This window comes from Artemia franciscana, chromosome 12 (assembly GCF_032884065.1).
Source record: "Artemia franciscana chromosome 12, ASM3288406v1, whole genome shotgun sequence".
Taxonomy (NCBI): domain Eukaryota; kingdom Metazoa; phylum Arthropoda; class Branchiopoda; order Anostraca; family Artemiidae; genus Artemia; species Artemia franciscana.
In genome coordinates, this window is record NC_088874.1 from 20,957,019 (window position 1) to 20,971,631 (window position 14,613).

A 14,613-nucleotide genomic window follows, 5' to 3' on the forward strand; every position below is an offset into this window, starting at 1 on the left:
TCAGGACTAGCTCTATTAACCAAACTTATTTGTTTAGATTACACCCATAAATATTATTGGAAAATTAGTCAAACACAAACAAGCTTGGTGATAATCACTTGCACTTGAGGCTATTTGAAGCTAACTTCTTCTGGATTAGTTTTTTCGGGTATCAAGCTGTACGTGGTATAAGAGCCTTTTATATTTGTTGATTCTTCTTTCCTCTAATTCAAACTCTAAATTCCTGGAATCTTGCTAAACTTGCATTTAGGAGCAATGGTCAGACACTTAGAATTTACTGCTTTTTTCAACGTTTGAAATTTGTAACTAAGTTATCTAAATTAGAATATCACTTTTTTCTATGCCGACTAGGGTGCAAAACTCTTTTATAGTTTTAAACATCAAAGAAAGCAAACATAATGTCATAATGGTCATTTTAGGTCACATTGCTTCGCAAGCTGCTTCCCAAAATAGACATTTAGAGGAAATTAAAGTGCTTTTATAGTTGTTTGCAAAACTCTTTTATAGTTTTAAACAGTAAGCAAATCAAACATAATGTCATAATGGTCATTTTAGGTCACACTGCTTTGCAAGCTGCTTCCCAAAATGGACATTTAGAAGTAATTAAAGTGCTTTTGCGACATGGCGCAGATGTTGAAATTGAGGTACGATGTTGTTTTTTTTTATTGTTTTTCTAAAAGAAATTTTTGTGAAGAGTTGCCTGTCGGTACCAAGTTTCATCTATTTTCCTTTTATGTTCAGCCCTTTCAATTGATAAAATAGCATTTGATTTTCATGCTTTAAATCATGTAGCTATTTTGTATTTCCAAAGGAAAAATATTGAAAGTTCTTTTTCAAGGGTCCATCTTTGCTTTTAATCACATTATACTAAATCAGAAGATCCTAGGGTTGTTTTGGTTGCAAGTTATTTTTTTTTGTAGTTTTCAAAGTTTAAATAAAGTATTTTTTCTTCCATACAAATCGGGGTCACACAAAAGTTATCTTCGTTCCATTTGTCAAAAGACATATATAAAACTGGTTTCATATAGTTTCAATCACTCTAAAGAGCTGGTTAGTGCTGTTTTTTTATATTACAAACAACTATTATTATATGCGTGTATAATACACATAATGTGCATATTTTATGAATTTTTAATCTATATATCTTAATTGCTAAAACCAAACTCGTTCTGTCTCAAGGGCTTTTCTAGTTTACATACTAGACGTGCTTATGCTATTTGTTAAATATGCAGATCGTTGCTTTCAGGCCTAAAAGTCGTATCTGACACTTTACACTTCTGACATAATTGCCAAAAAATCATGACACTTGTTTGTATTTTCAGGAACGAATAATTACATAATTGTCCTAATTCGTTAATCTTTTATTCGTTTCTGATTTATTTTAGGCTAGGAAAATTTGTCTCTATACAAGAGTCTACGCAAATACTCTAAAAACAGTGTAATGAAATAGTTTTGGAATTATTAGTACACTACTTGTGGGACAATATCTAATGCAAATATACTATCAAAAATTATTATAATAGTTGTTGGCTTGAAATTTTATGCGATTTTTCTCTGCCATTTTGATGCCATTTATTTTCATGCTAGAGTTTCAATGAATTTTTCGGCTTATGTGGATAAAATGTGAACCAAACCAAACAGAATTAAACTGCCCCCGAGTCGCAGGTGTGACCCTCCTCGCGTGTCCTGAGTTTCCCAGTGGTTCATGGACCTCAGGGCTGTGAAAACGAAGAATTAAGAGTTAGTGAAGAATCTTTTATGTTTATGGGTCTCAACGGTTTTGTCACAGAGCAGTGTACTTTAGGTTTAGTTATTTCCTTTTTTTAATTAAACCCGATTGAACCTTGAACCTTGAAAAAAAACAATAGTTGGGGGGATAAGTGATAAATGTGGGTTATTCTGATTGGATTTTCGATTCGGAGATCTTGCTGTAAAGTTCAAATGAATGTAGCCTTGAAAAAGATTTAGAAACCCCTGTATTACAAAAATGATTTTTTTTTTGGACAAGTTTGAAAAGGGAACTATAGTTTTCCCACTTGTTTATAAAATCTATTTTCTTTGAGAACCTGCCGAAGATTGTCGCACACGGCGACAAAGAACTTGAAACTACTTCTGTCCGATTGTTTTTAGCTGCAACTTCTTTGGCGTTCCCTTTTGGCTATTTGTTGTCGCGTATCTGACCATGCCTCTGGAATTCTCAACATAACTGTAAATCCCTTTTTGTTTTTGTCAGATCTTCGTCTTTGGGCCTTTTTTTCGTTTTCGTGAGATTGCTGGTTCACAGAAAGTAACTTCTCAACATATAGCGTCATCAGACGATGAAAAGTGTGACCAAGGAGTTTAAGGCGGAGTCTTTCGTAGATCATAAATCCTCTCATTGGTTATAACAATTCCTAAATCCACTATTGGAATCTGGCCTACCTTTTACTTTTGAATGTTCAGATTCAGACACTTTTCTTAACGGCACACCAGCCAATAAAAGCCATTGAACTTAGGGAGTGGGGAGGGAGATAGTGATAGAGTTCTTTCTTGATATTTTTCTGAAATTTCTGGTAAAAACCTGACAAATTTTATAATGAGAATCTATTTTTCATGTAATTACGTATTTTTTACATATAAATTTAGGCGCCGAAAATTGTCCTTTTTGGCCAACCGTCTGTGGCTACAGGGAAAGCAGGTCGTCCTCGTCTGGGTTGGGAAGATGTCATAAATAAAGATTTAAAGGAAATGGGAACTTCCTGGGAGGGTGTAAAGAGGGAGGCCTTGAATAGATTAGGTTGGAGGAGGAGTGTGCGTAGCTGTGTCGGCCTCAGGCGGCTTGGTGCTGCAGTGTAGTACTAGCAGTACTACTTGGTGTTGGTGTAGTACTTGGTGTTGTAGTACTAGCAGTAGTGTGTAGTCTATGATGCTGTTGGATTTAACAAAATTTTTGATGTAAATACAGATTAACAATTACCTCTGACTGGTAATTAAGTTGGCCATCACCAGTATTGCTGCCGATTAAGATGCAACAAAATTCAACAACATTATTAATAGCCCTCGAAATTCAGTTGTCGCTATTTTTTTTTAACTTTGTCACACTCTCAGTGTAGTTCTCTCAACTGTTAAGAGTCCTTATATTTACCATCAAGCTCATCGTTAAACTTTTCATCGGACAATTGAATCCTTTCTTTTTTCTAGCTTTCTTTAATTTCTTGTTTTAGTAATTTTTCTATTGTTTTCCATTTCGGAAAGTTATCTCAAAGAGATTTGTCACAACCACACTCTTTTGTTTTTAATCACAAGTAAAAATGCTTTCTCTTTTTCCCCAATCTCTCGCAAGAAAAGCTAAGTTAGTTTTTCTGGGTCAACTGCTAAAGTCTCGCTTAAAATCCGAGGAAGAACCAAAGGCTTATGAATTCTTAGTGGAGTGAAAAGATGCAAAATTTTCCTGGAAGAACATTTTATCTGGAAGGAAAGTAGAAAGTTAAGATAAAAATAATCTATCTCATTCTCTATTTTCCCTTTCTTGCTACCCTCCCGGGTCCATAAACTTCTTAGGAGGGCAATTAAGAGTTTGAAAGTGATAATTAACAGCTAGTGGGAGTGGGGAGAGCCATGTTAAAGTGATAATGAAAAGTTGAGAATCCAAATTAAGGTTTTGTATATATACAATATGCTTGTAAATCAGATTTAGTATTTCCCAGGCGTGCGTATATTTATCAGTTTCTCTCTAAATGAATTATGTTATATGTATATGCTCATTTTCTCTTGAAAATGTGAGTTTTAAATTAAATTAAAATAATGAATGGAACAAAAAACAGTTATCAATTATGAAGATTAAAGGCCAAACGAAATCCCAGATAAATTTTGAATTAACCAAATTGTTGCTAGCCAATTGCTTATTAACAAGCTATAGTTATATAGCATGTGTTTCTTGAGAGCCTACTGTAAAGACTTGGGAGATTCGATGATTTAGGAATATGAAGAGGCTGACTGGGAAGTTGAAGTTAAGGAATATACAAAAATAAAAGACCTTCAGTCACTTAAAGAAAAAAAAAAAAGGAATGATGCCTTGCTAGTCGTTTATTAGCTGCCTTTCTCGCTTTCTTTTTTTTCTCTCTCTCTGTCTCTTATTCTCTCTTTCTCTCTATCTAGCTTTTCTATAAATCATGTTCGACTTTCAAATGCTCTAGCTTTCACGCTTCTCTTGACACAAGAAAATAAAACGGCCATACAGGTACCAAGGATACTTTTTGCTTCTAGAATCTCATAAAATACAATTACTATGGTTGTCAAACTTGGAGAATGGTATTGGAGTTGCAAAACGTTAAATTTTATTCCCATGAAAAACTCTGAAATGAGAATAGGCTTGAAGGTTTGACAGCCATAGAACCTTTAAGGCGAATTATTCAATATATTTCTAGCACTTATTTCTTTCAAAGGTAGAGTAGATAGAAAAATTAACTTACGCACAGGTTTCTTTGCCCTCTCGCGTGACTTAGTTATCCTGGTTTGTTCTTCTTCATCGTTCTTCTGAATTTCAGTACTTCATAGCATTATGACATTTCTTTTGCTACGCTTTACAACGTTCTTAGTTGTTTCTGCAAACAGAGAAGGGAAGGAGGTTCCTCTAATTAAATCCAAGGGAGACTCCTCTATCTACGAAAAATGATGTCTTAAAAACACAATTTAACCCCCTTTAGCGGATAGTAATTTTTTATTTAGGCCCAAATCAAGTGGGGTTTCAAATTATTGTGACTATTGTTTTAGGAATGAAGGAATGAAGAAATATACCAACGTTGTTTTTCTATCGACTCTTTTACACCAATGCTCATAGCAAATAAGGACTTTTTTATTTAGGGCCAAAATAATAGAGGATTTCAAGTTATTGAGTTTTTTTTCTTGATAATATGTTTTTTGTATACTAACTAGGTAATGGAATATGTGGAAACATGTCAACGTTGTTTCCTGTAATTATGTTTTTTTTTTCTTTTGAATGTCTTGTTGTAGCACATTTCTATCCATTATTATTCGATTCATTTTTATTTTATCTATTTTCATTGCTATTGAGGATGGTGAAAGCATCTTGGTGTTGTTGAAAATTTTATATTTTAAGGACAAAGATGGTGACCGTTCAGTTCATCATGCAGCCTTTGGAGACGAACCAGCGGTAATGGAGCTCCTTGCTGAATCCAGGGCTGATTTAAATGCCAGGAATAGGCGACGTCAAACAGCCCTTCATATAGCTGTAAATAAAGGCCATATAGGGGTAGTGAAGACATTGCTTGAACTTGGGTGTCATGCTAGTTTGCAGGTAAGTTCAGACTTGATTAATGGCTACCACCTTAAGCTCTTTTAGTATATAGCTCCCATAAAATTGTTATTTTTTAATCTGCGAAAATTGTTGATTGACTTTGAAAATTGATTCTCTTTGAACTCCGTAGTTGTGAAATTATGTACTTGCAATGTATTTTTAAGGTCTTAGGCAAATATAGGCAAACAAAAAATATGTAGAACTTAAAATGACATAAAAATTGTCAATATACCGAGATTTTGGAAATTTGGCTTCTACTTAGTTCACGCTAGTACTATTCTACAAGAGGCTAATGACACCTTTTGCTAGCGAATTTCTTTTTGGGGCCAATTGACGTAAATTTGAGATTTGAGGAATATTTTTTTTTTCCGTTTATGTCTTACTTAAACAGATTATTTTAAATCATTTACATTAAGCGTTCTTTGTGTGACAATTTTGCTCCTTCTTTTAAGCGAGTAAATTACCTATCTTTCGCTTTTTCTTTTATTCTGTTAAAAATTTAGCCGTTACGACTACTATTGTGCTATTACTTACAATTAATTCCATCATAAAACTGCTTAAGGCCAGCAGAGCTGCGCACTTTCCTCCAGCACCCCGATCTAGTCAAAGCTTTACACTAAATGCATTCTAAGACCACACTGGCTTTACATGACATATGAAACAAAGAGAAGAAATAATATAATAAATGAAAAATAAAATCAAATAGATGAGAAAAAACGAGGATTTTTTCAGCCAGTAGCAAACTATGAAAACGAAAATAAGTAAATATTTCGACAAGGACCTCTGCCACGTGGTCCTCACTGGTCAGAAAAAAAAGACAAAATCTAACCTTTTGAAGTGAACACTACAAGAAGAGGAAAGACACTGAATCAAATAACCAGTCAGAATAAATGAGAGACAATTCACCTATTGGATATATATAGATTTTGCCCTGTCTGTAACCTCGATTTTTATTAGATATGCGGACAGGTTGTCTTAAATTAGACTGGGGAAAATGTTAATTGAATATTTTAACACTAAGTTGTTATAAATTGAGCTTAAGGAAATATTTCCTCTGTCTCCATTTATAGCGGAATTTCAATTTTTATATTTTTTTTTTTTATCTCAATTGCCTCTCTGAAAGATTGTGGTAGGCCATTTACTGTAGAGATCCATCCTATTTGCTTGTTATCTTATAATATTTGCAAATATATCATATTTGCGAATATATCATCTTTGCCTGTTTTCGTTTTCATAGTTTGCTACTGGCTAACAAAATGCTCCTTTTTTTCTCATCTATTTGATTTATTTTTCATTTATTATATAATTTCTTTTCTTTGTTTCATACGTCAAGCTTCACTTTTTACCTGTTCCCATGAAATTCTGATTTTCGTAAATGCTTTCTTATGATCTCTTTCTCATCCTGTTCGGAGAACCTGCTTTTCGTTGGGTTCGTGAGGGATGGGCAAAAAGCACACTGTTCGGCAGTCTCTTATTCTTCATGCATAACATGTGGACCTGTCATCTTAATTCCTCTTCATTTATAACCTTAGAAAGTGGGATTGAACTACATTTTTTGTCCTGCTGACTGTTTGATATTGTCATACAAATGCGTCAAACGATCAGTCGAGATCAAACGAGATTAGTCAAACGAGTCATCAATGCGCCAAATGGGGTCAGTCAATGCGTCAAACTAAATCAGTAAATGCGTCAAACGAGATCAATCAATGTATCAAACGAGATCAGTCAATGCGTCAAACGAGATCAGTCAATGTGTCAAACCAGATCAATCAATGTATCAAACGAGATCAGTCAATGCGTCAAACGAGATCAGTCAATGTGTCAAACCAGATCAATCATTGCATCAAACGAGATCAGTCAATGCATCAAACGAGATCAATCAATGCGTCAAACGAGATCAATCAATGTATCAAACGAGATCAGTCAATGCGTCAAACGAGATCAGTCAATGTGTCAAACCAGATCAATCATTGCATCAAACGAGATCAGTCAATGCATCAAACGAGATCAGTCAATGCGTCAAACGAGATCAATCAATGTATCAAACGAGATCAGTCAATGCGTCAAACGAGATCAGTCAATGTGTCAAACCAGATCAATCATAGCATCAAACGAGATCAGTCAATGCGTCAAACAAGATCAGTCAATGTATCAAACGAGATCAATCAATGAATCAAACGAGATCAGTCAAACGAGTCATCAATGCATCAAACGAGATCAGTCAATGCGTCAAACTAGGTCAGTCAATGCATCAAACGAGATCAATCAATGCGTCAAACGAGATCAGTCAATGCGATAAACGAGATCAGTCAATGTGTCAAACGAGATCAATCAATACATCAAACGAGATCAGTCAGACGAGTCATCAATGCGTCAAACTAGGTCAGTCAATGTATCAAACGAGATCAGTCAACGTGTCAAACGACATCAGTCAAACGAATGCGTCAGACGATCCGTTGACAGTTCCAATGAAAAACATTTGACATATCGTCGGCAGTCTCTCGGAGTGCCCATGTTTCAAAGCTGAGCGTGGTTACTCTCATTACTGCGGCCTTCAATATTCCAATCTTAGCTCGCAGATTTATGTTTTGATCCTTTCAAAGAATTTTCAACTGGAAAAAAGCATCCTGTCTCTTGGCTATTCTACTTTTGACGAAAGGAAACATATTAGATCTTCAATGCATCTACCATCTTTATTAATGATACTAGTAAAAAACAAGATTCTCTGTTTAGGGAATATAGATCTTTCAATAAGTTTTTCCTAAACTCAACCACCCGAACCTTTATTTTAACCTTTATTGCCATAGAGAGTAGATCGGGCGACGCGTTCAAAAGGTCCTTGCCGTAAGCAAAAATAGCTATAAGTAAGTAGCATGACCTCAGCCACTGCCTTTGTATTATTATTTTTTTTTTCAGAAATAAGGAAGAAATTAAATAAAAAAAAATACTTAAAGGAGCTTCAATTTGAAAGCGTATAAATCTAATTAAAATAATGAGACAGTATTTTTGACATGAACATTATTTTTAATCTATCAGTGTTTCAATTTTGTTGAACTTAAGGTGAATTTTCATTATCATATTTTCAACCTTACTACTGTACAAAGCTTCACCCGTATCTGCCCGGTTATATCTTCACCGTGCTACTGTACAAAGAATATTAGAGCAGAAATTAACATAAAGAAAGAAAGTAGGGAAGTAGAGGAAGTGAATGTACTCTCTATTTCTGAAGGCATATCCTCTGTAAAAGATATTTTAATATAAAGGTTTTAAAATCTAAAGGTCTTATTATGTAAATGATTATGGTATTTCCCTTTTGCACTATTTTTTTATTATTATTTCTCTATAGTGGTATAGTCGTTTATGTTCAGTAAATCCTAGGGCATGAGTGGATTTTTAAGGCTACTATCCTCCTTTGGTGAAAAGTACGTTTACGAAGAAGGTAGAATTTAGTAGTTTTGTTACTGCCAAACTCAGAAAGGTTTTGATAGTCGATAGGTGAAGAAGTAGGCCCCCTATTGTAACTTTCACTTTCCTGTGTGAGGAAAAGGGCAATAAATTTAAAGGCCATGGTGGCTTGATGTTTTTTGCGGGACGAGTAATGAATTTCATTTTCGGCAAAGTGGCAATCCTGTTTTTTACATATAACTTAATATCAAGGAAACTGTTAGACATTTGCCGAAGCAAGAATGTCAAAATGTGTCTAGATTTATATTCAAAATAATTGGTATTCAATAAAGTTCTTGGAAATGACATGGAGAATAATGAAAGAATTGCTGAGAATTTGGAGTGAAGGAAGATTTGTTTAGCTAGGAGGAGTTAGAGACGATTTTAGAATGTTTGAACATAACAAGTCTTGTGATAGCAATGCTCTCCGGCGAATGAGTCTTATAAGTATGGTGAATTATGGAATTGGAGATAATATAGTGAAAAATAGGGGTTTTAGAAATGAGTGGATGCTTTTACCCTATTTTCAGGTCTACATTAATATTGGATCTGTACAAAAATTGAATCTCTACTATAAAATTTGAGACACTATCACATTTTCAGGACCTCCTATAAGAAATCCTAAAGATCTCCTTAGCTCCTCCGAACCCCTGTAAGTTGGGCACCATACATAAGGTATGACATAATCGGAAAAAAACTCGGTAAAGAATATGTTTTATTGAGGTAGATGGCAATTTTTTTAACATTTGCCTTTACCTTGCGACTATCAAGAATTCTGGCATACTGATACAGGGATTAGAGTTTAAAGGATGAAAGCTGGCATTAGAGTTAAACCATCTGAAATAGACATATCATCTTATAAAATACATATACCAAGACGTATTGCTGTCGAATTTCAGTTTTCCTGAACCGTAAAACGAATGTTTTTATAGGAAGATTTGTACTAAGCGGCCCACAGGGTGGCTCGGTACTGTAGATTAGGCCGAGATTAGGTTTAAAAGAAGGATATAGTTTTTGATAATTTTTTTTTTGGAAGAAACCGATGTAAAAGTCGTGAAAAGGTTGAAATAGAGAGGGAGTGTTCACCAGTGTGTTAACATAATCCGGCTTGAGGTTGCAATATAACATTTTTACCTGTTGTTCTTCGAACTATAATTCAAAGCTACCTCTTCTAGATGTTTTCATCTTGCCATTTAAGTCTTCTAAAATGTCAATTCTCTGCAGGCCTTCGTACTCGAAATGCTGGTAATGTACCTTTCCTAGGTGATTTGCCTTTTCCCCTAGTTTAGAAAGTGCAATTTATTAGAATTTGTCGCTATAAAGAGAATTTTATTTTCATTCTAGCCTACGCCATCTTTAGCACATGAATTTTGACGTTCCAGGGGGGCCTACAAATTTTTCGTTAAAGTACTTGTATAAGTACTTGCTTACAGTGAAATATGTGTTTATTTCTTCCACCCTCTTTGATCTTTCAACTTCACAAATACATGTTGCACCAAATATGCAATATGTATCAAATATTATTGTATTAGATCTACACATAAGTATCAAATCTTATTTAATGCAAACATACCATTTAAACGTAAATATAGTAAAAGAGTATAGTTTAATATTACCTTCATCAAGTTTTCATTTTTATGTGAATGAAAATGTAATATGAATGTAGATTATGTATGCAGGGGACCCTGAATTTTTTTTGGACAAAATTATCATTAAACCACTGTAAAAGAATAATAATTTTCTTTTTTTTGGGGGGGGGGGGCTGGGGGCAGCTTCCTTAACTTTATTGTTCGCATTTATCTCCTTTTCTCTTTGATAACCCCTCTGAAATTATTTATTTCATGGACACAAAAATCATTGTATGCCTTCTGTATCATTGTATGATTCGTATGTATGACTCGTATGACATCGCATGTATAATTTGTATGACTCATATGACATCGTATGACTCGTATGTCTCCATCGTATGACTTCTGTAGCAATCTTTTCTTCTTCGTATGGGTCTCACGCTACTAAACATTTTGTAAAATTTTATTGATTTTACGTCTTTTTCAATCATATCTTCCCGAAGAAATGAAGCACAGCCCAAGAACCTTCAACCGCAATAATTAGTTCCCTAGAAGAGGTATCCAAGATACCTGGGAGTCGTAGTGCATTCCCCCCAAAAAAACCCATTTCTTGAATTCTCCAAACTTTGGCAATTTCTCATAAAATGTTCCAGGTTATCCGCATACTCCCCACGAATGGGAAAGGCTTACTTACCTCCCGGGCCATCAACATCATAAGAATTCTAGTGCCACATACGCAATGGCACACATTTTGCCCGCACCTGCAGCCAACATTTCGTCGCTTTCCACGATAGGTTCAGTCTCAAGTAAAACTCCTCTCCATACACTACTTTAGTCTGCTTATAAAACCTTAGAGTAACTTACTTCTCAACATTCGTATACCCAACCTGGATTACCTGGTCCCTAAGCCGCGGACCCAGCAATTTAAGGAAATCATCAGGTTTAAATTATGATTCGTTTAAGTTTGAAACAATTATGTGAAGTTTATTTTTGGTATTTTCATTGTATCCCATCTATGATGATGGTTTCACATATAAACATTTTCCGAGGAATCAATCACCAGGTCAGTGCATACTTGTTTTAGATTGGTCAGCATCTTTCTGCAGAGGAGTCCTCCGAAGTTCTTCCTCAAGCTTATTTAAGAAGACTTTCAATTGTTATAAGAAATGATAATTGCCACGACTAGAAGCATATAATTGTTATTTCTGGTGACAAAGATCTTGCTTTAAAAAAGTCTAAAGGCTTATTCTAAAGAGTTAGAGATTTCCCCTCTCTATTGTAAAATACAGTAGCGTCATGTATTTCTATCATTATATTTCTTTTATTGAAGAAGAGGAATTTCTCGTTCATGGGATAATTGAGAATTTCCCATCAATGTACTTCTAGCGTCCTCTCAAAGATAACGATATTTTAGTTTAATTCTGTGTATCTGGCTCTTTTTGGATATCCCCATCTCAAGGCTTTTAGGACGTGTTCCATCCGCAAATTCAAATCGATGAGACTTCACATGTCATTCAATGTGAAACTGCTGCAGAATGAAGCTGATAGCTTGGAAATTTTCATGAGGAATTATTGGAGACGCTCGTTCTAGTTTGGCCATTTGAAAAAGAAAATGAAGAAGGGCTTATTTTGCTAGATTTGAGGGTTTCTTTCTACTTATTTCTACCTATAATTTTTTTTACATTAACTAGGAAAGGCTTGACCCTCTTATTTTATTGAGCCTCCTGACATATTGTTATAAATTCAAAATCTTTAAAAGATGATAACGTCGTAAATGTTAAAAGTTTGGAAATATGCTACTTAAATAGGTGACAGAATAAATGAACAGGATTACCCTGTATACAGCCCAATGTGGTCTAGGTTATAGACTTTCTTTAATTTGGGTGTCTTATGGAAGCATTTTTCCAGCTAGGGAGGGGAAGCCTTGAAGATCAGCATTTTTTTTTTTTTACCAGAAGTTTTTTACATTTTCCTGTAACTTTTTGATTTTGCACATTATATCACATTATAATTTTAAAAATGTTCTTTAGTGGGAATAAGCTTTAGTTTTGTTTGGATGTTCAGATGCAATAAATCGAGAACATTGAAGATTCCCTACTATACAAATGTTTTATGCTGAAAACCATTTTAATGTCACAATATTTTCTCTCGAATTTCTGTCATTTATACAAACCCCCCTAGCATGTGATCCACTCAAAGTTTTTAATTTTCTCCTCGATTTTTTTTTTTACCTCGGGCTCATACAGAAGAGAATTGCTGATATACGCATATTTATGAATTTCGATCGCCGTGATCCTCTGAAGGGATTTGCGTCAAATCATTTTTTTTTTTTTTATCCTCCACACTTTGACCTCTAGCTGTGGTTTCTGAAAAATCTAAACAACAAATGGCTGTTGATGTTGTGTAGAAAAATTTGCCTACTTGCCTAAGCTGAATTTTTTTCAACTGAGTAAATTACATGACAATTCACGTGAAATTATTAAAGACAGCAGCAAAAATACTGTAAAACGTGAACGTTGCTCTTTTGTAAATATTTGTGCGGGCCAAGGGCTATGCGACTGTGAAAATGTATGTGGTCATTTTTGTAAAATTTGATGGAATAGCAGTCTTTTTCGGCTGGTATTCGTGGTAGCGCTAGATTTCCTAACTTTGAAAAGAAAGCTGACTTTCAAAGTCTAACCATCATTTTGATTTATTATTAATTACTTTTATTTAATAATCCAATGATGGAATTAGCTCTAGTTTGGCATTAACGGACATGATATAAGTAAACTAACCTAATTTGGAGCTGACATGTGATTTTTTGAATTTTCTGTTGTTGAAAATGTACTAATAGTCGAGGTTTTAGTATGCGGGGGTTTTAGCAGATTCTTGTGTGTAAATAATTTGCTTAGGAGTCGAGTTTGGTGTGGATTGTCTGATTTGTACCAGAACTACCTTCAAACTAACCCAATCCCGGGTGATCAGCAGAATAGAATTCGTTCACACTGAATGCAATCAGCGGTTAATCTAACTTAACATATTGTTAGGACAGCAAACTGGCACCCTCCCTTCCCCAGTCTCGGAATTAGTGAATCTCTATTTCTATGCGCATTTCATAAAGAAACTGTTCAAATCATTTATCATCGTAATGACGTAATTTACGTAGAAGACTTTGGAGAGTTTTCCTGTTTTGAAAGAATACTTAAAAAGGTACTGTGTTACCATGAATTACGCTGTTAACGTTTTTCCTCTCATTCCTCCTTATTTCCCGATTTCGAGAGGAAATAATCAAGTTACAAAAGCGGTGGGAACTGCAACATGAATTGGAATTAACGTTAAATAAAAAAGATAATGCTGATGTTAAATAATAAATATTTGAATTTATTTTGCGCAAAATTAGTTACAAAATTGACTAATAGATATAAGATTGACTATAAAATTAACTGGGTACCACCGAGATATCGCTTTTGTGGTTTCTTTGATCAGATTTCGCAAACACGTCTTGTTTTAGCTGTTTACTGTAGCATTACTCAGGAGAAAGCCGACCTGACATTTTCTTTTAGACTATCAGCACTTAATTGCCAGATTCTTTCATTCGTATCATTTCTCTTTTCTTTGGGTCCCCCAATTCCATTTTTCTGGGAATTGATTCGGGAATCCTTATCAGAAGGTGCTTAATGCTTTTGGATTTCTAAAGACCTCAGTTTGGTAATAGATTGTATTTATTTGTCTGGATTGAATCTTGTTGACTGTGAAGAATTTGCCTCTATTTTCCTTTGTCTTCTACATGTCTTAAGAGAGTATTTCATCGGGCTCAAAGTCACAAGATGAATCTCAAATTTTTATAATTAGATAGAGAACGAAAATAAAGTTCGATAGCTTTTAGGGGAAACAGCTTTTCCTGTAGTGTTTCAAATCAACAAGAAAAAACTCTAGAATATACAGCGTGATGCCGAATATTGTGGTCTTTGTTATGGTACGTAGTACGTATGATTCTGACTTCTTGTGTTTGAGCTAGAAGTCCTGGAATGTACGCAGTCTTAATCTAGGCTGACAAAAGTAGGTTGCAGATAAAAAACTGTCTCGTTTTTTTTTTCTTCTTCAAGTTCGGTTTTTATTCTTGAGCACCTCGAAAGGTCAGGGATCTTATTCTTCTATGTATTTTTTGTGTGAACTAAAAACGGTTTGGCGGAGGTCCTTGTCATAATATCTGCTTTGTTTCGCTACTCACTGGCTGACAATTATCCTTGTTGTTTTTGTCTTTTTGTGTCTTCATTTTTTTTATCCTTCTTCATTTTTGGGCGTCTTGTGTTGCCAAGATGG

At 34.6% G+C, this 14,613-nt stretch overlaps 1 protein-coding gene across 1 annotated transcript in view; it reads left to right on the top strand.

The window, feature by feature from the left end:
• LOC136033826 (E3 ubiquitin-protein ligase MIB1-like) overlaps positions 1–14,613 on the top strand; it is a gene marked incomplete in the record, with an annotated part of 265,548 nt that overhangs the window by 54,035 nt on the left and 196,900 nt on the right. The window contains 2 exon segments of the mRNA XM_065714758.1: positions 556–644; positions 5,099–5,296. Of these exon segments, the coding sequence (XP_065570830.1) occupies positions 556–644; positions 5,099–5,296 (287 nt within the window).